At 55.1% G+C, this 26,851-nt stretch overlaps 1 protein-coding gene across 3 annotated transcripts in view; it reads right to left on the bottom strand.

Moving 5' to 3' along the window:
• The window catches only part of PARVB (parvin, beta), a 113,156-nt gene that overhangs the window by 24,962 nt on the left and 61,343 nt on the right, over nt 1–26,851 (bottom strand). For all 3 annotated transcript variants that reach the window (XM_010837589.1, XM_010837590.1, XM_010837588.1), the window contains 4 exons: nt 14,110–14,212; nt 7,693–7,833; nt 5,872–5,987; nt 2,789–2,847 (listed from right to left, as the gene is read on the bottom strand). In XM_010837589.1, the coding sequence (XP_010835891.1) occupies nt 2,789–2,847; nt 5,872–5,987; nt 7,693–7,833; nt 14,110–14,212 (419 nt within the window). The remainder of the gene's footprint in view (nt 1–2,788; nt 2,848–5,871; nt 5,988–7,692; nt 7,834–14,109; nt 14,213–26,851) is intronic.

Raw genomic sequence — 26,851 nt, 5'->3', positions numbered from 1 at the left:
TTGTGACCCCATGGACTGCAGCCCACTAGGCTCCTCTGTCCGTGGGATTCTCCAGGCAAGAATACTGGAGTGGGTTGCCATTTCCTCCTCCAGGGGAACTTCCCGACCCAGGGATGGAACCTGGGTCTCCTGAATTACAGGCGGATTCTTTACCACTTGAGCCATCGAGGAAGCCGCGAGTTTAACCTTTAAAATACAAGGGTGCAGACTACCCAGAGGTCACGTTCTGGAGAGTGAGGACAACGCACTTCCGGGGAAGTGGGAGACTAAAGGGTCCTGGAGAAACACAGGCTGGGCCCTGACTCGAGGCCAGAGCTGAAGCCACGAAGGATGGGCGGCTGGTTCCTCCCGGAGGATCTGAGAGCACAAACGCACAGGTGTTTCTGTGCACCAGCTTCCTGAGAGGCAAAGAGACCTCAGCCTCACCCCCAAACCCCTCCAGACTCAAGTCCTTGCCTCCACCTTATTTAACAAGTAGTCTCTGCAGCGCCTACTATGCACAGGCCATAGAGATATGGAAATAAACACCCCATGGCCCTGCCGCAGGACACCTGATGGTGAGCGAGACTCCTAAGCCCACATTTCTACACAGCCCACGTGCACCAGAAATGAGACATACAGGAGATGCTACAGGAAGTAAAAGGAGCCAGCCACTCCTGCTTGGCAAACAGGGAGGGCTTCCAGGAGGAGGCGACCCATAGCACAGAGAAAACCTGGAGTCTGGGAGACCATGCAGGACGCTGGGCAGCCTCTGCTGGAAACCTCTCTCTACCTTGACTTCGGGGCACCCCTACACCCCCGCCCCGCCCCACTGCCTGAAATTCTTTGAGAGCCACACTGTACATCTCACAAGGCCCCTGGGCTAGATTTCACATTTCTATGGACACGATCTTTCTTGCCAGCTAGACCGCCATCCTGGGAAGAGTAGAACCGCATCCTCTCAGCCTCTGGGCACCCAACACGGTGCCCAGCGCACCGCAGGCCCTGTGGGTGCTGGTGACTGGTGTGAATCGTTGGGGCCACTCTCCCAGGGGCTGGCTCTGGAGACAAAGCTCCCACTGCCCCCTGCTGCCCTCTCAGGGATCCCTCATCCACTGCGAGACCAGGGAAGACAGACACAGCGTCTTCCCATCACTGCAGGCAAGTAAAAGTTAAGGATGTTGAAAGAGGAAATGGGGGAGAGGTGTTTAGACTGATCGGGAGGACCCGTGGTCCTCACTGATTCATCCGTCTATCTTAGCTCCATCAGAGGGAGGGAGCCCCCCACCATAAATAGGCCTGGCTGTTCCCACCCCCTTCAATGGGCCATCTGCCTCCTGCTCTCCCATCCAGGGGGACCCAGGACACGCTGTGACCCACAGAAGACAGGAACACAGCACACAGGGGGCCAGAGGCCTGCAGTTGCCCTGTCATTCTCTGGGGACCCTGAGGACACTGGAAAGAAGCCTCCTCCATGAGAGTGAAAGACACGGGGAGCGACAGAGGCCCCCACTGGCCAGCGCCAACCACCAGACTGTCAGCAAATAAAGTGACTGTTGATTTAAGCCCCTAGGTTTGGGGTGGTTATTTACACAACGATGGATAACCAAGACGCTAGCCCACTCCAGACTCCTCCCGCAAGCTGCCCTTCTCCTGCTCCCAAAGGGGTCGAGCTGCCTGCTTGAGACCCCTCCCCAGGCCAGGCTCAGCACCCCGTCCCCGTCTCCCCTCCCCTCCTGTGGGCCACAAACAGCTGTGCACACACATCAGGAAACACCCGTCTCTTCCATCCACCTGACGGCTCCCACACCGGGGGTGGCTTCCTGTGTCGGCCTGATTTCTGAAAGACCATCCATGAATTCATGACACAGTAATTAATCACTCCCTGAACTGAGCAGGTGGGTGAGCTGAGACAATCAATTTTTAATGTCCTGTTTCATCTGAAACAGCTTTAATAGGGAGGCGCAGAGGCAGTGCATTTTAAAGGTTCTTTGTAGGGAGTCCTAAGGCCTCTTACAAACCACACGCAAAATAGATCCAATTGATTTGCTATTTTCAATAGATTTGAAGCTTTTCAGACTTCTTAAAAATTGCCCTCTGGGCTTCTCGAAAAGGCGAGATGGCTCAGGACTTTCTCAAAGGAAGTTCTAGCTTAGATGCGTGACTCTCTCCCTCTGATGGAACTAAGCTAGATGGGTGAATCCATCAAGACCACGGGTCCCCTGGACCAGTCTAAACACCTCTGCCCCATTCCCTCTCTCAACATTCTTAAAGTTCACCTTCCAAAGTAAGGAATGACAGTCCACATCTTTGGAGAATAACTTACTTCAAAACATTAAAAATGTGGACGTTGTTAGCATGCCTACTACAAGGAGTTCACTGTTATAAATTTCCCCTCATTCTTACAAGAGATTTTGAATGTGATCAATTATATTTTTCTTTATTATTCCCTGTCTCACTCCAGAAAAGACTTCCAGCAGCGTAAAGAAGTTTTAATTCATATGCCACAGGTATTGACTCATTTTTCTATTTAGGGAGAAAATAAAAGATATGGAATTTCTCATTTAAACACCAAAACAAACTGCTATCTTGCCCTTCTTCAGCAAGACAAACAAACAAACAAAAAAGAAAACAAAGAACAAAAATCAAAACCAAAAACACTTTGAGGAAAGTGTGCGGAAGACAGAAAGCTAGGGTGGACGCTTGGAGAAAATTCCATCCCAGGGTCAAGGGTCACGCAGAGGAAAACGGCCCCCACATGTCTGAGGGTCCCTGGCTGGAGCAGGGCCTGGGGGCGGGGTCCACTTACTCGGTGGTCGTCGTCAGCTCCTCGGTGACGTGGCTGGAGTGCAGCAGGCCTTCCCGTTTCTGAAAACCCCAAAATGAACAAGCAAATCAACCCCCGGGCAGGCAGGCAGAGCAGGAGAACATCACTGGTGGGGCAGCCACTCCTGGGGGTGGGCTGCAGGTGACCACAGGGGTGGCCCTTTGGTGGCTGGAACCTCCCCCCACCACTATCCCCCAGACCCTCTGCTCTCCACACTGCTCTTAGAGCACGCAGCTGTGGGGGTCTCAGGAGAGTCAGCCCAGCTCCCAGAGGACGCCCTGCAGCTGGGGAGGCAAGGAGCATAAAGGAATATGCATGACACGAGGGAGGCACCAGATTAAAGAACACCCGTGCACCGGGCTGAACAGAGTCTCCCAGGAGCCGTGTCCATTCAGAGCCTCAGAGCGTCACCTCATCTGGAAAGAGGGTCGCCGCAGATGTAATGAGTTAAGATGAGACCGTAATGGACTAGGGTGAGTCCTGGCCAAAGACTGGAGTCCTTACGAGAAGAGAAGAGAGAGACACAGAAGGAAGAGGCCACGTGAGGCGGAGGCAGAGACCGGAGGCACGTGTCCACAAGCTGAGGAAAGCCAAGCGTGCTGGCAGGCGCTGGAAAAGGGAAGGAAGAACCCTGGCCTAGGGCCTTCAGAGGGACCCAGTCAGCACCCCGATCTGGACTTCAGGCTCTGTTATGTGAGAGGACAAACGTCTGCTTTTTTTAGCCACCGCTTTGTGGGATTTTCTTCCAGCAGCCCCAAGACACTAACACGGTGTGTGACACACCTGTTCTGGAGCCTTGCAGGTGCGGAGAGGCGATGATGGTGGTGGAGGGGAAGCCCGTGCGTCCCAGGGCGGAGCTCGGCAGTCTAACCCAAGCCCACTGTGAGCCCCTACTTGAACCCCTCCACGGATGGGGAGCTCACTTCCTGCTGGATACCTCTCCAGATCCAAGCTCCCCAGGCTATCCTGAGCTCAGCCTCCAGGGAACTCTCACCACTGGATCTAGTGAATGGAGATAACCAGCATCAGGCGGCCGTCATCTTTCCCATGGCTTCACCCTGGCTGATTCTCAGGAGCGCTCACGGAGGGCTGGGGGTGGGGGTGTGGCCCAGAGACATGTTATCCACTTGCTCAGACATCAAAGGTGTATCAGGCTCCCACCATGCTCTGGATCCAGATCCGGGTATGAGTCAGATAGACTGAATATTTTGAAGTCCATAGTAGAGACTCTTGAGAATCCCTTGGACTGCAAGGAGATCAAACCAGTCAATCCTAAAGGAAATCAGTCCTGACTATTCATTGAAAGGACAGATGCTGAAGCTCCAATACTTTGGTCACCTGATGCGAAGAGCTGACTCATTGGAAAAGACCCTGATGTTGGGAAAGATTGAAGGAAGGAGGAGAAGGGGACGACAGAGGATGAGATAGTTGGATGGCATCACCGACTCGATGGATGAAAGTTCGTGCAACCTCCAGGATATAGTGAAGGGAAGCATGGCGTGCTGCAGTCCACGGGGTTGCAAAGAGTCGGACAGGACTCAGCAACTGAGCAACAACAGCACAGCAGAATCTCAGTTTTATGGGGAAAGCGCTGGAGCTCAGGAAAACCAAGTGGCCTTCCAAGGCCATGTTTCCAGGTGCAAACGCAGCCTTCCCTCACTCCTTCCCTCCATGAACTGCCACGCTTCTCCCATCTCCCCATCTGGACTGGATAACCGGGTGTGGAGGGAACAGGCCAGGGGCAGCTCTAAGGCCTGAGGCGGGCCAGTCCCCGGGGCCTCCCCACCCGCTTCATTTCTCTCTGGCCATGGCCCAGAGAATCCTCCCGTGACCTTGGTCAAGGAAGAAAGTGCCAGCAAGTGCCTGCCTGGGCCAGTAACACATTCTGCAAACCCCAAAGATTTTCTTGGACAAAAGTGAGGGCCTGAAAGGAAATATCCTGGTTACTGAGCGCAGAGAGTTCGTGGAGCCCAGAGTCTGACGTACGTGGGTTTGGGAACCACGTTCTCATGTGTCCTCGGGAAGCCTTTCCCGGCCGAGTGCCCCGGGTGAGCATCCAAGATGAGGGGACAGGCACGGGCCCCTGCCCATCACCACCTCTGACCGCAAACGCTTCCCTTCGGGAAGCAGACACGGCAGAGCAGCAGGTAAGCCTCGCCTGGGGCCCCAAGGGGCATTCCTGCCCATCAGGTCTGGGCCAGGCTGCGGGGCTGATGGAGGGGTCAGACGGCTTCGAAAAACACAGGATCAGCCAGAGCCTTGCAGACCGCAGAGAGCATGAGACTGATAAGTTTAAAAACCAGAAGGGAGTGTGGCGCTGGACATCTCCACGAGAGACATCAGGTTCCAAGCGTAACCTCAGTGCTCTGGCAGAAGCAGCTGACCCTTGAAGACCCCAGCCTGCTCTCCTCCAGCGTCCCCCACACCAGGGCAACGGCCCAGGACACAGTAGGTGCTTAATACATGTTTGCTGGACGAGACTGCACACACAAAGCCAAGGCAGGGTCTATGCCCTTAAATTCAGAGGAAATCGACACGGAAGGTCCAACTCCAGTCAGGCACACCCTGATGCCCCATTACATTTTTCCAAATGAAGCAAGCGAAATGACCCTCAAAAAGAGATGATGGGGGATGATGGATGTAATTGGCAGCGAACACAGAGAGGCTTTGATTGGGGTACCAGAGTATCTATTTCATTCCTCTGGTCTCAGCCCTCTCCACTGAGTAATAAGCTCATTTAAGAGGCCTGAATTCCAGCTACTTGGCTTTGCACAGAAATGAATGCTCTTTTCAAAAACGTGGAAATTAAACCTCCACGCACTCAAGCCTTTGAATCTGCCTCTCTTGAAATCAATGCCATTGTTCCTGCTCCATCATTTACCTTGAAGCCAGGGCAAGGCATGCATTTTGTCAAGAGGAAAAAAAAAGACAAAAAATAGAAGGTAGCCTCTTAGGGGAAAAAGAACAAAAAGCAGGCGAACCAGAAGAGGAACGAGGAGGAGTGCGTCTCGGACCCTCTGGGGAGGAGCCGTGGGCAAGCGGGCTGCCAGGCTGACGATACTCACCCGCACGACCACCACTTGCACGGAGACATGTTCCGGGAGGTGAATCGGGGCCCGGAAGTGCATGGCCAGGGCCACGAGGAGGTGCAGGATAGCCACTAGATTCTTCCCGTGGATCGCTGGCAGGGGAGGCAAGAAGGGGACCGTTTAGATCACAAGACAGGAACCCCAGGCCCACGTCCCAAAGCCAGTGAAACCAACCCCAAAGGGCCCGCTGCAAAGCACAGGGAACTATACTCAATATTTTGCAAGAGCCTGTAAGGAAAAAAGGGGGCTTCCCAGACGGCTCAGTGGGTAAGGAATCCGCTTGCAGTGCAGGAGAGTCAAGAGACGAGAGTCTGATTCCTGGGTCGGGAAGATCCCCTGGAGGAGCGTATGGCAACCCACTCCACCATTCTTGCCTGGAGAATCCCATGGAGAGAAGAGCCCGGGGAGGGGGGCTATAGTTCATGGGGAGGCAAAGAGTCGCACACGACTGAAGTAACCGAGCCCGCATAAGGAAACAGAATCTGAAAAGATGTGTATGGGTAATTGCATCCCTCTGCCAAACACCTGAAACTAAGCCAACACTGGGAATCAACTATCCTTCGATTTTTAAAAAGGAAAAGGGGAGAGAAGGCAATGGAGATGCTGAATGCAAATGAGAGCTCAGGAAAACCACAGGCGGAACCACAGGCCGCGGAACCGTGGAGCGAGCTGAGAAGCAGCCTGTGCGAATTTGCTTCGTTCAATTCTGGCTTCTCATTTTTTTCTTTCCTGTTGGCCTCAGGTGACTTATGCAACCACGTTCAAAGGCACGCTGTTCGTAGAAGGAGTGAACTGGGTGGTGGGGAAAGAGAGCACGTGGGCAGGAACGTACAATGGGCACAGGAGGAGACAGAGGTTCAGGAGAAACAGGTCACCTGGCCGCTAACCCGCCCCAGCCATGCGCATTCTTATCTGGGCGCTTAACGGTCCTTCCTCTATGCCACCAACCGTCTCCAACAGGGGACGCCAAGCAGGGCAAACGGAGCTTGGGGGTGTCGGACGTTGACTCCAGCCCTGCCTGGGACCCTGGCTGCCAACCCAGCCCCAACAACTCTTCTGCAGGATGTGGGCCAAGGCGTGGTTATCACTCGCCCTGTGCCAGGCTTCACTGATTTCCTCCCCCAGCCTCACAACCCAGGAGGCGGGTCTGTCCTGGGTCTCCATGCGGAGAAGCTGGGAGAACCGGACTGCAGTCTTGGTCTCACCCAAGCGCAGGGACCCCACACGGCAGGGAGAGTGTCTAAGCCGCGCCCTGGCAGCCCCGCCCTGGGGGTAAGGCTGGCGGTGCGCAGCTGGGTCAAGCCCTTTTCCAGCCTCTCATGGTCAATGCTCCACTCCTCCGGGTTTATGTTCCGGCCGGAAATACTACGATGCACGTATTCTTAAAGCAGCACGCTCGGTGACGTATTCTAGGGACCAGACTGAACCCCTCCCGAGGTCCTGCCTCGGCGAGTCACCAGTAGTACAGCTCACTGGGTGTTGGCGCCACCGGTATGTGGGGTGGAAGAACCCCTCAAGCTTCTGTCTTATAACCCAAACCCCCGCCCTGGCTCTGGAAGTCTCCCTTGACCAACCAGAAACAACCCCTCTCCACTCTAAAGCCCAGGGACATCAGAGCATCGCAGGTGTGACTTCGCCCCTTATGGATGGGCCCCCGGGACCATTGCCTTCCTCCACTCCTGGCTGCCTCTCTCAGACCCAGAAGGTGACCCGGGTGGACCCGCAGACGAATGACTAGGCGGGTAGCTCAACGGCCAGGCACCCCAGCTCCCTGTCCCCGACCCGCCGGCCGCTTACAGTCCACGGTCCACTGGAGCGGCCGGCTGTGGGGCCGCAGCAGCTCCTGCACCGCCTCTAGCACCGTCTGCAGCTTCTGCTTCTGTCCGATTTCCGACTGGGTCACCTCGGCCACGTTCAGCTTGCAGTCTGCCAGCTTTTCTGCAACGAGAAGGACAAGGACAGAGTGTCAGGAAAAGCTGGAGGGACTCAGGGCCGCCTAGTCAACCGGCTGCCATGAGGTCTCCCCACCCCCAGCATGGCCGAGTGGATCGGATCACCCCCGGCCGTGAGGCCCACCAGGATGCTGAGCCATGGAACTCTCAACTTGCAAGTCACCGCCGTTTCTTAGAAAACTGTGCCAGCAGGAAAAGGAGGGGCGGGGAGGTCAAGGATTCAAGCGTGGGTGTCCCACCTGGGAACATCCTATGCACAGAGAATGGACAGGATGATTCAAGGTGCAGCTGGGGAGGCGAGGAGGTGACCTGCAGGGTCCGGCCCGGAGGTGAGGAGGCTGGGCCAGCGGGCTCCGGGGGGAGGAGGACTTTGATGAGAACACAGGAAGGCCTCAGATGTGGCCCCTGCCTCCTTGCACCTTGCATGCCCGCCGTTGTTCTTTCTCTAGTGCTCGGACACCACGGCGAGAAGGATTATGAGATATTCAGGTCCCTGCGACTCTTTTCTCACCAAGAGGGAGCAGTCAGGAGGAGCCGACAAACACGGTCACGTCTGCTCCAGATTCGTTTACGGAGAGTAAGACTCGGACTTCCCTGGTGGCTCAGCTGGTAAAGAATCTGCCTGCAATGCGGGAGACCCGGGTCTCTTGTCTGCGTTGGGAAGATCCCCTGGAGAAGGGAAACGCTCCCCACTCCAGTATTCTGGCCTGGAGAATTCCATGGAATGTATAGTCCATGGGGTCACAAAGAGTCGGACACGACTGAGCGACTTTCACTTTCACTAAGCCTCGGGCTTCGAGCCTTCATTCCCCTCCTGGGTGGGGCCAGAGGGACCCCTCACTGCACTCCTGTTGAGGGGCAGGCGAGAAGGGCTCCTCATTCACTCATTCCCAGACTCGGGGGTTCCCCGATAGGTCGCCTCTGCAAAGCAACAGACAGGACATCACAGGACATAATGAGATCAGGAACCCGGACGGTGATGAGAAAGTGCTGGGCACACGGCCTGACGTGCTACGAGCCTCGGGCACGGAGGTACCTAGGGTGGTGGCACTGCTGTGAGGGAGGTGCAAAGGCCATCACGTCCAGGCCAGGCACAGGCAGGGCTTCTGTTTGGCAAGTGGTCCCCAGCAAGGTTCTGTTTAAGGTGTCTTCTCTGGAGGCCCCTACTACTTCAACACAGTCTCCCCACATCCTCCCCTCCCTCAACCGGCACAAGAAGAAGCAGTTTAATAGCCCCCTTCAGGATCCTGTGATGACACAGCAATACCTGCTGGGCTCAGGACACGCCTTCACTTATTCATTCATTCATTTATAGAACAGTTACTGAGCACCTGCCATGTCCAGGTGCTGTCCTAGAGCCGGAGGCAGCACAGACCAGAGAGGGCTCTAATGGGGGGGTCATGGGGGGGTCAGCCACAGCTGAAGGGCATCGGCTCGTGTAGGGCAGGCTGTGCTGGAGGCAAGACAAAGCAGCTCAACAGAGGACGGAAGTGACTCTCATTTACGCATTTTCATCTCCCCCCATCTGTATCTAATAGGTCTGAGCTGAACAACCCACCGCTGTCTGTCTACATGCATGCTCACTTGCTCTGTCAGTCTGACTCTCTGTGACCCCCATGGACTCTGCCAGGCTGTAGCCCGCCAGGGTCCTCTGTCCACGGGATTTTCCCAGCAAGAATACTGGAGTGGGTTGCTGTTTTCTCCTCCAGGTTGTCCATATGACCCTCCAAGGTCCCCAGGCGCTCAACAGCCAGGGACAGGAGGGAGCAGAGGCCCCTGGGGAAGGAAGCAGGGCTGCAGAGAGCCTCGCCCACCGGGGAGAGACGGGGAGCTGAGCACGTCTCTGCGGTCCCTTCCAGCCAAACCTGCAGACGGAACGTCCCAGGGGAGGAGAGGTCGTCGATGGAGAAGGGAAGGAAAGGGCAGGAGCCCGCTAGAGCTGCCATCACAAAGCACCACGGGATGGGTGACTTAAATGTAGAGATTGCTTCCACACCGTCCGGAGGCTAGAAGTCCAAGATCAAGGTGTCAACAAAGTCAGTCTCCTCTGAGGCTTCTCAAGGATGTCGGCTTGCAGACATCCTCACCTGGCCTTCCCTCTGTGTGTATATGCATCCTCATCTCCTCTTCTTAAAAGGACACCAGTCTGAAGGGTTTAGGGCCCACCCCAGTGACCTCACTTTAACTACAAAGATGCTGTCTCCAAATACAGTCCCATTCTGAGGTCTTATGACTTCAGGAGGGACACAGCTCAGTTGATAACAGAAAACAAGGCAGTTGGTTGAGGCTGATGCTGCCTGAAGCCACGTCTCAGGAAACTCCCCCTTGTGGGACAGAAGAGGTCCTTGGCAGCCCGTATCACCCGCATCCATCTGCCCACTGATGGGGCTTGCAGGAGCGGCTCAGGGCTTTGGCATGGCCAGGACCCCTCTCTCCAGAGCCTGGGAAGAGCCAGAGGAAGATGGGGTGGGCTCTTGAGGGGGCAGGAAAACATGGGCGAATACGGGGCTCTGGATATTTATTACAGGAGGAGGCGCCTGCCTTTCCTCCAGGAGAGGAGAGAGCCTGAGTCCGAGCAGGACGGCAGCCAGCCCGGGGGCCCCTCACTGCCCATGGGTGGTCCCCCCGGACAACACTGCCCATGCAGGAGTGTCACCCCCTGGAAGCTGCCCTGGCAGAGGGTCTGGCAGCTGCTCCCGGAATCCACTCTTAGGGAGAGGGATGCATTCGGGGGCCTAGTGGTGACCCACAGCTGGGTCTGCTGTCTGTCCTCATCTCCCTCCCCCTGGCTCCTCCCCGCTCCTGGCTGGACCTTTCAGAATCCTGTCCTGGTGCTTCCTCTGACCACAGACACCCCACCCCGCCCCAGGGCTCTGTCCCCAGACCTCTTCTCTCTACAGAGTGAGTGAAAGTCGCTCAGTCTTGTCCCACTCTTTGTGATTTCACGGGTTATACAGTCCATGAAATTCTCCAGGTCAGAACACTGCAGTGGGTAGCCTTTCCCTTCTCCAGGGGATCTTCCCAACCCAGGGATAGAACCCAGGTGTCCCTCATTGCAGGCGGATTCTTTACCAGCTGAGCCACAAGGGAAGCCCAAGAATCCTGGAGTGGGTAGCCTATCCCTTCTCCAGGAGATCTTCCTGACCCAGGGATGGACCCCACGTCTCTCACATTGAAGGCGGATTCTTTACCAAGCCCAGAAATCAGGTTTTGGCCTTGACATTCAGCCAAGGTCAAGTTTTAGCTTTCTGTCTTTGGAAAGCAAAGAGCTCAGTGCCTCCATCAGTGTCACTGCTGGCAGCCCTGGGCCCCAGGGTCAGTGATCCCGTTGGTTACTGCCGCACCTCATCAGCGCAACAGCATCATTAACATGACCCGGCAAGACCTTGTGAAGTTCCGTTAATATCTGGATAGTCTCCTCCATTGTTCTCTTCTTCAAACAAAGTGGTGTGTCAAACCATTTGACACACAGGAGATTTCAGAACTGCCTTATCAAGGAGCACTTATGCAAGATAGTGAAACAGGATGGAGCTGCAGCTCCTCGGGAATAAAAAGGCTGCCTGAGCCAATGCCGACCTCCTGTTATACATTACAGATAACCAAACGGATGCAGCAGGACTCACGGACATCACAGCCCCTTTGGAGCAAGTCTCGCATTTGCTGAGACCAACAGAAGAGGGGACCCAAAGGGTGTGCCTGGAGCAGACAAGGACTTCCCAGGAGTTACCTCCTCTCAGATGCGGCTGTGGCCCTACTCCAGGGAGGGTGCTGGCATCCTTTCCCGGCATCTACGGCTGAGATGCGGAGGCACCTTGAGAGCCAGACTCCCAGGATCACATCGTTAGATCTAAGGCTTAGGGACACAATTTTGTCAAGTGGCTGGGTGATGCATGCAAGAGGAATCAGAAACAGAAGAGTGAGTGAGCACCACACTTTTATGTTTGCTTCTGAAAATATTAGAAAGTATCTTCTTTGGGCGGTGAATAAAGCAGAGGTTCAAAGGACTATTTCAATAAAGCAGCATCATCACCAACAGCTAAGTCTTCAAGTCCAGGAGTCGGGGGAAGCTAGGTCTTTACATAGAGAAGGAAGGAAGGAGGCTGATGACCCTGGGCAGCTTCACCACCAGCTGTGGTGGACAGGGTCAGCCCAAGACCCACGCCCTCCTCCGTCCTCTGCTGAAAGTAAGCATCTATCATCACAGATGTCCATTTCAACTGCCTCGAGAGCAATCAAGCACGCGACGCACTGAGAACCGCTGTACCGACGATCAGCTTGAAGCAACAAAGCTCCAACCACCATTTTTAATAATCAAATGGTGACAGTGACTAAACAATCTTGACAACGATTCAGATTTGCTCTTACATCAAAGAAGTTCATTCTAAGAGGTGCGCTCTCTGCTTAGCCAAACAGAGGCTTAATCCTTGGTCCAGGGCCTTCAGCCAAACACTGAATCTGGACACTCCCTGCGAGTGGGGGCACCTGGTCCCATGGTATTAACCATCTCAGCCGTGCCCGCCTCCACTCTCTCCCTGCGGTTGGCCTGGGTAGGATGGGCATCTCAGCCTTGGCAGATGGCACACCGGTCTCCCCATCCCCACCCCCCTCGCTACTCCTGAGGGCTTTCTCATTCACCGGTTGCTCAGGCCACAATCCTGGCCATCAGTGTTCATGTCTCTGGCAGCTTTAACCTCCAAAATATCCTCTACTTCCACCCCACACCGAACCACTCCAACCAACGCCCGGGGCGCCGTGACAGTGCTCTGACCGACTCCCCCATCTTCCCCTCCTGACCCCGCTCCCTGCCGTTCTGCACTCAGAAGCCTAAGCGACCTTTTAAAGCACAAACTGCGATCTCAGCACGGCCCTGCCCACATCCTCAGGGGGCTGTGTAATAAAAGCCTCTGTCCACCGGGGCAGGTGGTCTGCCCACTGCCGCCTCCTGCAGCCTCCTTCCGCTGCTCTCTAACCACTACAGACTCCTCCTCTCTTCAGAGTCCAGGCCTGGAAGGTTCTTTCCATGCCAACTGGTGCAGAAGTCGGCTGGGAGGTCAGCTCCCCTGGGCACTGCCCCAGACCGCCCAGCCTTTGCAGCCCACCCAGCTCCGCCCCTTGGAAACCTCTCTGATTCTCTCCATAGTGCTTGGCACTCTCTCTCTGTTGTGGCCACACCATGCGGCTGGTGGGATCTTAGTTCCCAGACCAGAGATGGAACCCACACAGCCTGCAGTGGAAACACGGAGCCCTAATGAGTGGACTTCCAGGGACGTCACAGGCATTGTCTTAGACCGTCAATTTGTGTCTTAGAGCATCAATTTGTGTTCACAACAGTTCTCTCTCTCCCCTCTGGCAGAACAGGCATCGGTGGTGGGGGCATGGGGACCTTCCTCTCTTATCACCACTGAGTCTCCACACCCACCACCCTGCGGGTGAAAAGGTGTTCATTCAGCAAATGGAGGAACAACCAGAAGAGACACACCTTCTCCTTCCTCACACGCTTTCCAAGGACTAACCGAACAAGGACACCACGTCTTCAGAGCCGGGTACGTGACACGGTCCCCACGGCCTCTCAGGCCTCCCCCCCCACCGCAAGATCACATTGTCTGTAAGCACTGCTGTGCAGAGTGGGCAAACCAGCCCGCGGGGGCCGGGCTTGAGGAAGGACACAGAGGCTGAGCCGAGTCCACGACCCGGGCAGCTGCAGAGGCTGCATCCTGCAGGTCCAGGGGCAGTCCCCTCCCCATCAGTCTTCTTTCCCTCAGGGTCTCCCACACCAAAAGCACCCCCTAAATCCCAGGTCCCTGATTCAGACCCCCCTGCCCCCAGCACATCCCTGCGGAGCAAAACGCGACCCCACCCCAGTGCTGGTCCCGCCTGGAAGGAGTGACCCTTCAGGTGGTTTGTGGGGAGACCCCTGCACAGGACAGCACATGTCTGTGGGGTCATTAAGGGGCAAGGAGAGTGAGCAGGTCTGCACCCCACCAGGGCTGCCATGGACCACTAGGAGGTGAGTCCCAGTGGACACCAGGGCTGGGGTGGACCATTAGGAGGTGAGTCCCAGTGGACAAGGGAACACTGAGTCTTCCAGGCCACCCTCACTGGGACCCGAGAGAGGGGACCTGGAGCCCAATCGAAGCTGAAGGCCCAGGGACACCACCTGGGAGCCGAGGGCTCAGGCCCACAGCTTATGGACAAGTGACCGATGTCACCACGTAGAGCATGGCGTGGTCCAGCTCCGGGGCCGCCCCTCCCGGGGACTCACCCAGCAGCTTCTGCAGCACCTGCCCGTCGTACAGGTCCTCCTCCAGCTGCTTCACGATGATCCTCTCCTCCACCAGCACGTCGTTGATCCAGTCGATGAGGACCTGCGGGGGGACAGGCGTTACGGCCTCGCTGGTGCCTGGAGGGCCAGGCAGTGACTAGAGTGCGTGCAGAGGGGGAGACGCCCCCAGGTCAGGCGCCGGGCGAGTCCAAGGGGAGAGGCCAGCTGCTCACTGCACCCTCCACCCCCACCAGGCTGCCGGGGGTCCCGCGGGATTCACAGGAGGCCAGGCGGAAGGTGGCACTGGAGGGAAACTGGCTGCCTCCCAGAGGGGGACTTGGGTGTGTGCGAAAACTCAGCCGAAGGAGATGATGGTATTCACCACAGCGTGGGAGGCGAGGGGAGCAAGTGAGGAACCATCAGTAACACACACGGCCGGAGGCAGGCCAGCGAGCCATAAAACGTCCACACCAGTCCTGCCCTTAATATCCACGTCAAAACCACACGGACCTAAAGCTACAAAGAGCAGGGGATCCCGAGTGGCCGCTGCTCACGGCTCTGAGAACCGCCTCCCGGGGCACACTACTTTTCTAAGGCTTTCCTGAGATAGAAGCCACATTCCACACAACGCACCCTGTTAAAACGTGCGACTCGGCAGTTGTCAGTAGACTCACAAAGTTGTACAACGGGCACATCGCCCTCTGAAGGACAGTTCCATCCAAAGGAAACCCCGTACCGTCAGCAGTCACTCCTTCCACATACCCCCGACCAGCTCCTCCCAACCACAAAACTGCTCTCTCGAGGGTTCTGCCTGTTCTGGATCCTTCATATGAATGGGAACCGCATCGCACGTGATCTTTCGTGTCGGGCTTCTTTCCCTTGCTGCTGCTGCTGCTAAGTCGCTTCAGTTGTGTCCGACTCTGTATGACCCCATGGACAGCAGCCCACCAGGCTCCTCTGTCCACGGGATTCTCCAGGTAAGAACACGGGGGTGGGCTGCCATTTCCTTCTTCTCTCCCTTAGCATGATGTTTTCAAGGTTCACCCACGTTGTGGCACATGCCGGGGCCTCGCTCCTTCTTACGGCCGAGTCACAGTCCATTGCTCAGAGAGACACACTTTACAGATTCATTCACCAGGTGATGGGCTTGTCACCCCTTTGGGCCTGGTGTCAGCCGAGCTACAACGAACATGGGCGTGCAAGCTTTACGTGAACACACGTGTTGATTTCTCTAGACCAGCCTTTTCTCAACAAGCTTGCCTTCAATTCACAGAGTTTATATCATAAAAGAAGACAGTTTCAACTGTGAAGATATCTATGGAGACACAGGATTCCCACTGAACAGAATCTCATTTGGCTTACGCTGCTTAAGGCGCTTCTCCTCAAAATGAAAGCGATGCCCTGAACAGACTTGATCAAAAATGTATGTAGTCCACAGCTTCCCTGTGGAGCAAAACCATAAAACTGTCTAATTGGTCCCAATGACCTCCTGGAGATGGGCACTGATTGGTCCTCTCAGAGAGAAACGGAAAGAACACAAATCCAGCCTAAAGTGTCCTCTGTCACCCTCTGATACCACGCCATCTGCAAAACCGGCCACGAAGCAAATTTCTGTGGAGTATGTTCTATTTTCCCTCTAACTCAGAAATATTAAATCAGACACACAATCCCATGAAGAATAGAAGTAAAAGTAAATTAAAGGGAGGATGGGAGGAAGAAAGAGGTGCGCAGCCCTGTGGCATCCTGGTTCTGCCAAAGCCACCCCAGCAGGGGGGTGGGAGGGAGGTGGCTCCACGCTGCAGCCCTCCTCCGTCCGCCTTCTTCAGGGAGGGAGCACCGGCCTGGGAGGCTGGGAGCCGGACGTTCCCGCCCAACGGCCTTCTCCCCAGCCTCCAGCATCCTTCTCCCATCACCCAGCTCCCGCCTCCTCTCTGACCACCTTCTCAGTGTGCTTGTGTGTGTGTGTGTGTGTGTTTGGGGGGTCCCCATGACACCTTCCCATCGTCCGGATCTTCAAAGGAAATAGCCCTGGACAGCTCCTCTCCACTCTCTTCCAAGGCCAGCTCATGCCATCCCATGACATCCAGTGCTTCCCTCCCGGTCGCAGTAACCCCCTAAAGGTCCAGCCCCGTCTGCCCCATCCTCCTGTTAGTGTGTTTCATGAGCATCTCTGACTCAACGTGCTGTTTCCCCCCACCGACTCCCAAATCTCCTCCTTATCTGAGAAGCAAACAGGATACTGTGCTCCAACTTCAGGAGCCTGGATGCCACCCCTTCATTCCTTCATCCCACTTCCTGACTGCATCCACTCCTCACCATCTCCTCTCCCACCGCCTTCGTCCCAACCCCCTCCCTAGGCCATTGCCACAGCCCCGCCGACCAAGCATGCTGCCTCCTCGCTGGTGCTCTTCAGATCCCCAAGCTCCTCTCGCCCCGGGCTTTTGCACACGCTAATCCTTGCAGCCTGAATGCACCTCCTCCTGCCTCCCTCACTGGCTGGCCAGCTCTCACTCATCCATCAGGTCTCAAGCTCCGTGATCATCCTCTGAGCACTCCCCACACACCCCACCCAGGCCACATTCCCCAACACGGCTTTCACTGCACTCAAGGGCCTTTCACAACTTCATTTGTAACTATCTCCCTGCTGGACTTGAAGCTCCATGAGGGCAGAAACTATGACCTCTTGTCTGTGGCTCTGTCTCCAGCACCCAGTGCTCACCGCCTGGCACTGAGTCCATCAGTCAACCTGCTGAGCACCCACTGTGTGCCGGTCAGTCAACCTGCTGAGCACCCACCGTGTGCCGGTCAGTCAACCTGCTGAGCACCCACTGTGTGCCGGGCCGAGCCCGTCAGTTAACTTACTGAGCATCTTCTATGTGCCAGGCTCTGGGAATAAATCAGGTGAGGACTCTATCCTTGAGGATCTTACCTTTCAATCAGACATTACAAGACAAACAAATGCACACACTGTCGGGTTGTGATCGATGTTATGGAGAAAAATAAGTCAGAACAGTGTGTTAGTCATTCGGTTGTGTCCAAATCTTTGCAACCCCACAGACTGTAGCCTGCCGGGCTCCTCTGTCCATGGAATTCTCCAGGCAAGAGTCCTGGAGTGGGTTGCTATTTCCTTCTTCAGGGGATCTTTCCGACCCAGGGATCAAACCCAGATCTCCCACACTGCGGGCAGATTCTTTGCCATCTCAGCCACCAGGGAAGCATGGGTGGCACAGAGGTAAAGAGCCCACCTGCCAATGTAGGAGACGCAAGAGACGCGAGTTCAATCCCTGGGTCAGGAAATGGCAACCCACTCCAACATTCTTGCCTGGAGAATTCCATGGACAGAGGAGCCGGGCAGGCTACAGCCCATGGGGTCGCAAAGGGTTGGAGGTGATTGAGCAATCACACACACACGTCAGAATACAGTGGAGAAACCTGACAGGCACAGCTCGGCCAGGTGACCAGGTCAACATTACAGGGTCAGTCATGTTGTCACATGTACCCTGGTGGGATGAGATGAGGGACCTTCACCTCTGTGGTCTCCCGCCCCAAACCCATGACTCTGAGAAAAACATCAGACTAAACCTAATAGGAAGACACCCTACAAAACCCCTGCCCGGCCCTCCTCAAAACCAACATGGTCATCAAAAACAAGGCAAGCCTGAGAAACTGTCACTCCCAGAGGAGCTCAGGAGGCAGGATGACTAACGTCACGTGGGTTCCTAGACGGGATGAGAAAAAGTATATCTGCTACACACTAAGGAAACTGGAATAAATGGTGCGCGTTAGTCAACAGTGATGTATTCATGCTGGTTCATTAATACAACAAATGTACCATGTTGATCCAAGATGTTAATAACAGGCGTAAATTGGGTGTGGAGATACGGGAACTCTTACACTATCTTTGCTATTTTTCTGTAAATTGAAAATGGTTCTAAAAAATAGTCTCTGAAAAAAATTAGGCAGAGTTTGGGGCTAGAGAGGGCAGAGGGTGGCATCGTCAACTCAGTGGACGTGAGTCGAGCAAACACTCAGAGATGGTGAAGGACAGGGGAGCCTGGCGTGCTGCAGTCCACGGGGTCGCAAAGAGTCGGACACGACTGAGCGACTGAACGACAGCAGCACCAGAGTCAAGCAGTCACATTGGACCAGCTCAAGGGCCGGCACTGAGGACGTTTCTTGTGCCAGGCCGTGGGGCCAAAGGAGGCTCAACTTGCCCCCTCCTCGCTCCGGGAGTGCAGGTCCAGCCGGGGGACAGAGATGAAGGGTGAGCACCAGGCATCATGAAGAAGGCTGACCTGAGGGGTCACAGGGCCCCGGGATCAGAGGAAGCAGCAGTGTTCAAGGGTGGGATAGGAAACGGCTGAACAGAAAGTGGGTGCCTGTGGGGGCAGGAGCAGGCAGGCCTGGGATCCAGGGTGGTGAGATCCCGGCCACGGAGGAGCGATCTGCTGTCACAGCGTGGACCCAGCAGGGAGGTCAGGAGGGGCTGGAGCCCATGGAGAGGCCACCAAACAGCCTCCACGCTGGGCTGGAGTCCCAGACAACCACAGCTTGGCCACGCTGCCACCGGACCAGGGGCACAATTCCAAACACCACGCTTTTCCCCCTAAGACCCGAGACCCGGCAGGTCACCGGTGGTGGCTCTCAGAGGCTGAATACCCAGCGTCCAGACCCCCGAACCCAAGACTCTTGTGTCTGTGAGTCCATGGGGCCTTTTCTGGACACTTAATGAGATTCCATTGGTTTGTAATTTTTTTGCAAAGTATATGATTTAAATTTAAGGCATAAAAGTGCAGGCTTTGGGATCCTAACCCCCTTTTTGATCTCCGAAGCCCCCCTTCCGGCTTCACTCCGGTCAGAGGGATTCCCTCCCAGTTCTCCCTGCTTCTCACCTGCCGACCCCCTGCCTGGGCAGCTTTCCCTTCCTCCCGAACACCCTGCCCTTCCTTGGGCCCTCACAGCTGCCACAGAGAGACTGGGAGCCTCCTGGGGCCAGGGACCCCCGTCTGCTGTCTCAAACTGCCCCCCCACAGCACCCAGCAAAGCCCGACAGATGCTATAAATACCAGGTGTGCGTGCCTGCTCAGTCACTCAGCCGTGTCCAACTCTTTTGCGACCCTGTGGACTGTAGCCCATCAGGCTACAGTCCATGGCGTTTCCCAGGCAGGAATACTGGAGTGGGTTGCCATTTCCTCCTCCAGGGGATCTTCCCAACCCAGGGATCGAACCCACGTCTCTTGGGTTTCCTGCAATAGCAGGTGGATTCTTTACCACTGGGAAGCCCAGGTAAACAGGGACGGCTAATGAGGCTCCCAAGGTGGTTGATCACTTTTGGCTAACAATTTAAAAGATTTCGTAGGCAGAAGTTTAAAGTGCCCCCTAAGACCTCAACGGTCAGGCCCATAGGATCCCTCGGACAGCGCAATGATGGGGCTGTACCCTGTGATCAGGCTGTTATGGGACATCTGACCTCAAGAAACAGAGATTGTCCAAGGGCCTGACCTCATCAGGGGAGCCCTCTGACTTTGGTTCCAGAGGTCAGAGATCCAGAAGCCATAGAGGGATCCAGGAAGGGGAACGCCGGCTGTGACAGTGGAGAGTGAGGTGGGTGTCTGCAGGAGCAGAGTCAACTTCCGCCACCCCAGAGCCTCCAGTAAAGCACTCAGTGCGACTGGCACCCTGATTTCAGCCTCAGGAGACCCTGAGCAGAGGACCCGGCCAACCACACTGATCCCTGGACCTCAGAACTATGAGCTAACTAATAGATGTTGCTTTGGGCCACTGAATTGGTAAAAATTAATTTACACAGCAATAGAAAACGAATACAACCAGCAATCCACTATCACAATGCCAAGCACGAGCCTCACCGACCAGGAACAGTATTGCCTATAAAAACAGTGCGCTGCTGACGTCTGGGGTCTGCGCTCGAGACCCAGCTCCACTGGGGTGTTTGCTGTGTGACCTGGGGCCAGCCACTTCACCTCTCTGGGGCTTCAGAGTCTTCACTGAAAAGAAGACAGATCAGTTCCCACCCCCTGTGCGCTGTGTGACCTGGCAATTTCCTTCCCAGAAGTTTCTCCCAAGGTGCCAGTCCAAACATGCTCCTAGACATTTTCTAGCTCAGAAGCGATTCCAAATTTTGTGTGGAAAAAGCCGAATGCACAAGAGAAAAAAGCCTGGAGGGATGCAAATTAAACAATTGCCACTGCCTTCTGTTTGATTTTTACATCTTCCAGGTTTTCAGCAGTGTATATTATTCGGTAATTAGAAAGAATAATAATAGATGCCATTTATAAAAATTAATCACTATCCAGATGGCTTCTCTGCCGAAACTGACAAGCAAATCCTAAAATGCAAATGGAAAGTCAAGAGACCCCACAAAGCCAAAACAATCTTGAGAAAGAAGAAGAAAATTGGAGAACTCACACTTCCTGATTTCAAATCTTCCTACAAAGCTAGAATACCAAAACGTGACACAGAGGTCAGTGAAACAGAAATGGGAGCCAGAAATAAACCTCACATTACAGTCAACTGATAATCCGTGAGTGGGCTGAGACAATTCAATGGGGAGAGAACGGTCTTTTTAACAAATGGTGCCGGGACAACGGGATATCCACATGTGAAAGAATGAAACTGAACCCTTCCTTTATACCACATGCAGAAATCAACCCAGAAAGGATGTCCAACTCTTTGCGACTCTATGGACCCACCCGGTTCCTCTGTCCATGGGATTCTCCAGGCAAGAATACTGGAGTGGGTCGCCATGCCCTTCTCCAGGGGATCTTCCCTACAAAGGGATTGAAACCAGGTCTCCTGCATTGCATGCAGATTCTTTACCATCTGAGCCTCTAGGGAAGCCCATGATATATCCATATGATGGAATATTATTCAGCCGTAAAAAAGGAATGGAGTTCGGACACATGCTGCAACACAGATGCATCTTTAAAAACACGATGCCAAATCAAAGAGGCCACACACAAAAGCCACATATTGTATGATTCCCCCTAAATGAAATACCCAGAATACGAAAATTACAGAGACGGAAGAATTCTACAGAGACAAAGTGGTTGCCAGTGGCCAGGAAGGGGGATTCAGGACTGAGTGCTGATGGATATGGGGTTTCTTTCTGGGGGTGATGAAAAGTCCTCGCTTGATAGAGGTGATGGTTGAACAACTCTGGGAGGTCACCAACAACCACTGAATTGTGCAGTACGGGAATTCTACCTCAGTACACCTGTTATTAAGAAGCTAATGTCTAGAATGCAGGTGTTAGCATCTGCCTCTGCAGGGGTCATAAACCTCGGTGATCTCACCAGTGTTACTGTCACCAGCCCTGGAGCTCTCTGCGTGTCGGAAGCCCCTTTCTGATTTACTCAGCACAACCAGCAGCACCTAGCACATAGGTGTTCAGCACTTAGACACCGTCCTAGGTGTTTAAGCTACAAACATGACCTCTGTCTCATGTGGGTCACAGATGCTTGCTGGTCCTCTCACAGCCACCAGAGGGCGCTGGTTCCTGCCCCACCACACCTCTACCCACTGAGAGTCAAACCCAGATTCACCTTCTGCCAACTCTCTGATCCCACCTCTGACCACCCTCGTCCTTGCTGTCGAAGCTCCATTCTGCCTCCCTCGTTCGCCCTCATACCTGCCCGCACGTGCTTCCAATGGGGTCTCTGCACTTGCTGCCACCCTAGGTACCAAACAGCAGGTCTCCGCCCAAACGCCCACCCTCAACCACCCCACCGAAAACAGAAGGGAGAGGAAACCACCCGCTTCTTGCTTTAGGTTCCTCCCAAGTGCTCACACCACCAGGTCACATATTCACTCGTCCCTGGACACGTCCGTCTCCGCAGCTGGACCACCAGCCTGCTCAAAGCCATCGCCCCCGGGGGGGAGATTAGGAACAGAACCTCGAAGGTTCTCAAACCAACCACAGAGCTGCCTGCAGACCAAAAGGTCTCTCGGGCACGCAGACCTTCGCCTCACCCAGGACACAGACCTGTTGGAAAACACACAGAGATGTCTCTGCTATGAGGAGACTAAAACTTCAAAAATTCCCATTTGGATCTCTGACCTGGTCAAAGTGCAAATACAAAACCGAGACAGAAAAGGGATAAAAGTCAAATTTCACCCAACAAGCCACAGAGGTCAGCTCTGAGAAGCAAAAGCAAACCGGCCGCCCCACTTCACTGCCACCCCAGCAGAGGTGCAGTGACCCCGGCCACCACCAGTCACGTTATCCTTGTACCGTCCAGGTCACCCATCTCAATCCTCTGTCCCACAAAAGACTTTTTAAAGATGGCAGCTGTCCTTATGTATTCGAGATGTACTCATTTGCAAACCCCAACTCCCGCAGGCACGTGTCTAGGACGTGATATTAATGGTGCCCTTGGCACAGGGCTCTTTGCATGGACCTTCCACAAGCTTGCTTAAACTAGAATAAAAAATTACTTCCCTGAGTTCTGTCTGAATGATAATCAGGACCTGCAGCCTGTCTCCCCCAAAGCTATGACAGTTATGTTTTAATCACTTCCAAATACGCTTGTCATGGCTTAACTCACTGAGGATGCAGGCTCATTATAACCTGCAGACACATCACCAGGCATCTCTGCCCAGCGAGGACGGCATCGTCTTCTGCCCGGAAGACCATCCTTGTGCAGCTGACTTTCTTCTTAGGGGCGAAAGGAGGGAGCAAACAGAACTTAATAACCCAGAAGAGTCTCGTCCAATAAACTGGGAGATGAGACGGGAGATCTGCTCCTGGGGAGAAATGCCAACCCAGGGACGACACCGCCTGCCAGCCTTGGACCAACGCAGCCACCAGGGTGGAGGCCCCTCTCTGGCGATTTACTCTGGAAAGCACAAGAACTGCCATTCCTTCTTCCGAGGATCATTAAAAATACAAAGGATCTCATCTGTAAACTGCTATCCTGCCCGGGCAGCACCAGCTATTCACCCTGTAAGAGAGTCAGGGCGCTCCTGGAGGATGCCAGCTCAAAGGACCGCAGGACGAAACCCGTGCAGAGAGGAGACAGGAGAAGTCTTTCTTGAACCCACAGGACACTCACTTCTAAATTTGAACCACAGACCTGCCGGTGTGCCTCCCTCCCGGCTCGGCCCTGTTCACACCCACGTTTCAGTGTCCAACACAGCACCCTCCAGACAGCAAGCACGTAGCATCCGATGTCACCCCCATGCGTGTGGATGGGCACAACGGTTCTCCTACTGCAATCCGAGCCGGGATTTGAATCCAGGAAGCTGACTCCAGAGCCCACCACGCCCACCCCTTCACACTGCGTCATACACAGTAGGTGCTCAAAGACGGTGCTTCAACGAACCGCCTCGCTCCTAACGCCCGGCTTAGCCAGAGCCTGGTGTGCCTGTTGGTTGGTTTGTTTTACGGGAAGCAGAGAGCAGCTCACCATGTTTTAAACGGTGACAGCCCGGAGGAGGGAGGTTCAGAGAGGCTAAGTCGACAGAGAGAGACAGGACAGCGGCCCAGACGAGAGGTTAAAAAGTGCAGGCGATGGAAAACAGAGAAAAAGCAAGGAGTTTGTGCTTCCTCTGAAAGGTCCCGCTGGTCCCAAGGCTGGGGTGTGGCCAGCTGTCAGGAGGTCAGCCAGACCTCACCCTGACCTGCTCAAGCCTGCACGTGGTCCAAGCCCAGCACCGAAAACAACCGCTTCCGGGCCGAATCCCAGCAGAGGTCCCTAGGAGGCAGCCTGCGCTGGGACCTGCTCAGATTTCATCAACCAGAAGCCTGGATAATCAGAGTCTAGGGCTTCCCAGGTGGCGCTAGTGGTAAAGAACCTGCCTGCCAACGCAGGAGACGTAAGAGAGGTGGGTTGGATCCCTGGGTCAGGAAGATCCCCTGGAGGCGTGGATGGCAACCCACTCTAGTGTTCTTGCCTGGAAAATCCCACGGATAGAGGAGCCTGGCGGGCTACAGTCAATGGGGTCGCAGAGTCAGACACGACTGAAGCGACTTAGTACCCACACACAGTGCAAGGTGGGCATTCTGAAAAGCAGCAAGGATCACACAGGCAAAGTGGACGGAGGTCTGTCTGAACCACCAGGCCTGGCCATCCGCCCCCTCACCCGGCTCCCCAGGGCTCCTGGCAAACCACCTGCACCAGTATCCATAGGTCCCCCCAGCCCTTGCCCCTCATCCCAGAGCTTGCCTTCTCAAGATTCGGATCCTGGAGGTCTGAACTGAGGCAAAAGGCCTGTCCTGCCCATGGGCTGGGCTGCACCCTCCCCCACGTGGTTCTGATGCAGAGTCTCACAACCAGCCACCAGCCCAGCTCCCCAGGCAGCACCACGGTGCGCGGTGACCTCAGGGCACCGGGATTCAGCAGGGAGCAAAACACGGACAGTCCCTGATGGCTGGGGGCATGTTCTAGAGGGAGGAGAAAGAACAAAACCAAACAAATAAACAGGCAAGTATTCCAGGCAGCAGAAATTTGAGGCAAAGAGGGCAAGAATGTGGAGGGTGGGGCGGCACAGGCAGAGAGGGAGCCAGAGAACCCATCCCTGTGGAGGAAAATTCAAGAGAAAACCAAAGGCTGAAAAACAGCGCTCCAGGCAAGAGGCTGCGGGCGCAGAGGCCAGGCACGTGGTGGGGTCCCGAGAGCTGCCCTGGGGGGTGATCTCCAAGCCCCTGGCACGTCCTGCCCAACAAAGCATCCTGGTTTACATGGGGACCTTGGTGGGCAGGAGAGGACCAGTGTCTGGGAGGAGTGGGCTCTCAGAACTGCCCACCGGGTAAGAGAGGGAGAAGAGGATATTCCCCACCCTTTCCGTCTTTAGTCCTCCTTTGCCCCCCAAGGTATTAATGCCCCACATCCCCAGCCCCTCCAGTTGGCACACTCTACACCCCAGACGTGGGCCTGTACCTGAACTGGGAATCTGGGGGACGTGGAGCTGCCAAAGCCTCCTCGGGACCCCGTCGGGCTGGCCCCGGATGCAGAGATGCTGTGGTCACTCCGTGTGGGCTGACCAAGGACGCGCAGCTGCCCAGCACTCACCCCAAAGAGGCCAAAACTGCCTGCAGTCTTAGGAGGCAAAGCAGAGGCGGATGGGGCTGAGCGAACCTGGAAGGGGCAGGAAGCAGCTCTGGATCCCATACAGCAGGGAGGTGGCTTGTTTGTCTTGCATCCCTGGGGTCCAGCGCAGCTCCCTGACCCCCAGCCAGGGCTCAGGAGATGAGGCCTCAAATGGACAGACTCATTCAAGATCGGACACTTCACACCAGTTCACAGGATCACCTGGGGCAGAGGCGGGGAGTTACTTCTCTCTGAGTCCCCATGTGGATGTAAGGATGATACCCAGCTCCCTGGGACTTGTTTCAAGGAGTTGATGCTCACGGGCTGTCAAGCTTTGCTCAAATGTCGAAGAAGGAAAAAATCAGAGCAGGCACGTGATGGTTCATTTTAAGTATCAGCTTGGCCGGGATGGACGCCAAGGCAGCTGATGAAACATTTGTTCTGGGTGTGTCTGTGCTGGGGTCTCCGGGAAGAGATCGGCATTTGACTCGGTGGCCTGAGTAAAGCAGGGGGGCCCTCCCCAGCATGGGGGGTGGCACGCAATCCAGGGAGGGCCTGAACTGGACAAAAAGGTGGAGGAAGGCTACATTCTGCCCTCTTTGTGCCTGGGGCATCCGTAGCCTGACCTCTCGGACCCACTTTCCTGGGCCCCCTGGCAGAGGGCATATTAAGGGACTTCTCAGTCTCCAGCATCACGTGAGCTGATCCTTATAATAAATCTCTATAGAGAGACAGAGATATAGATAGAAACACAGGCAGACAGAGAGATAAGACAGGTAGAAGGAGACAGAGAGAGGTAGAGAGACAGGGCCACCTCCCACGGGTTCGGTTCCTCTGGGGAACCTGACAAGCACAGACATCCCCTTCTCCTACTTAAACGCCGCCCACGCCAGTCCAGTGGTTGAGAATCCGCCTTCCTGTGCAGGAGACGGGGCTCCATCCCTGGTTGGGGAACTGAAATCCCACATGCCGTGAAGCAACTAAGCCCGCGCACCACAACCACTGAGCCCGCGTACCGCAACCAGAGAAGCCCACGTGCCGTAACTGAGACCCGACACAGCCAGATAAACAAATAACTAACGTTTTACACACATCGCCCGAGGAGAACACCGTGGTGGCTGAAATGCAGGGTCATTTTTCCTCACCAACATTCTTCAGTTCAGGAAAAAACCAAAGTGGTATTTGGCGGGGGGGGATCTAAACCAGGCAAATCTAAACGAGGCGATTTAAGTCGTTCAGCACCAACATGCTGGGATGGGCCCTAAAACAGGCTGGAGAAGGAAACAGCAACCCACTCCAGTGTTCCTGCCTGGAAAAACCCCATGGACCGAGGAGCCTGGTGGGCTACATTCCACAGGGTCGCAAAGAGTGGGACACGACTTAGCGACTGAGCACCCGACGCACGCACTGAAACAGACATTCTCTGTCTCGACGTTTTAAACAGCCACAACTTGCAAGGCTTCTGTTTATCCTGAAGAAGCCCTCGTGAAAAGGCAGTTGTGTCCCAACCGCAGCGGTTAAGGGGGAGAAACTTTCGAAGAGCCCCCCTTTGATGGGATGTGTGAGTGGCACTGTCCTAACTGCGTCTGCCCAGCCCGAGTCTGCTGGGTCGGGGCTCACAGGGTGAGGATGCGGACAGAGCCCTTGCCAGCCAGGGGATTACCTCTGAAGCCCTGCTGAGGTTGAGATCAGAG

This window comes from Bison bison, unplaced genomic scaffold, assembly GCF_000754665.1.
Source record: "Bison bison bison isolate TAMUID 2011002044 unplaced genomic scaffold, Bison_UMD1.0 scf7180017864079, whole genome shotgun sequence".
Taxonomy (NCBI): domain Eukaryota; kingdom Metazoa; phylum Chordata; class Mammalia; order Artiodactyla; family Bovidae; genus Bison; species Bison bison.
This window is presented reverse-complemented; position numbering and strand designations above follow the sequence as displayed.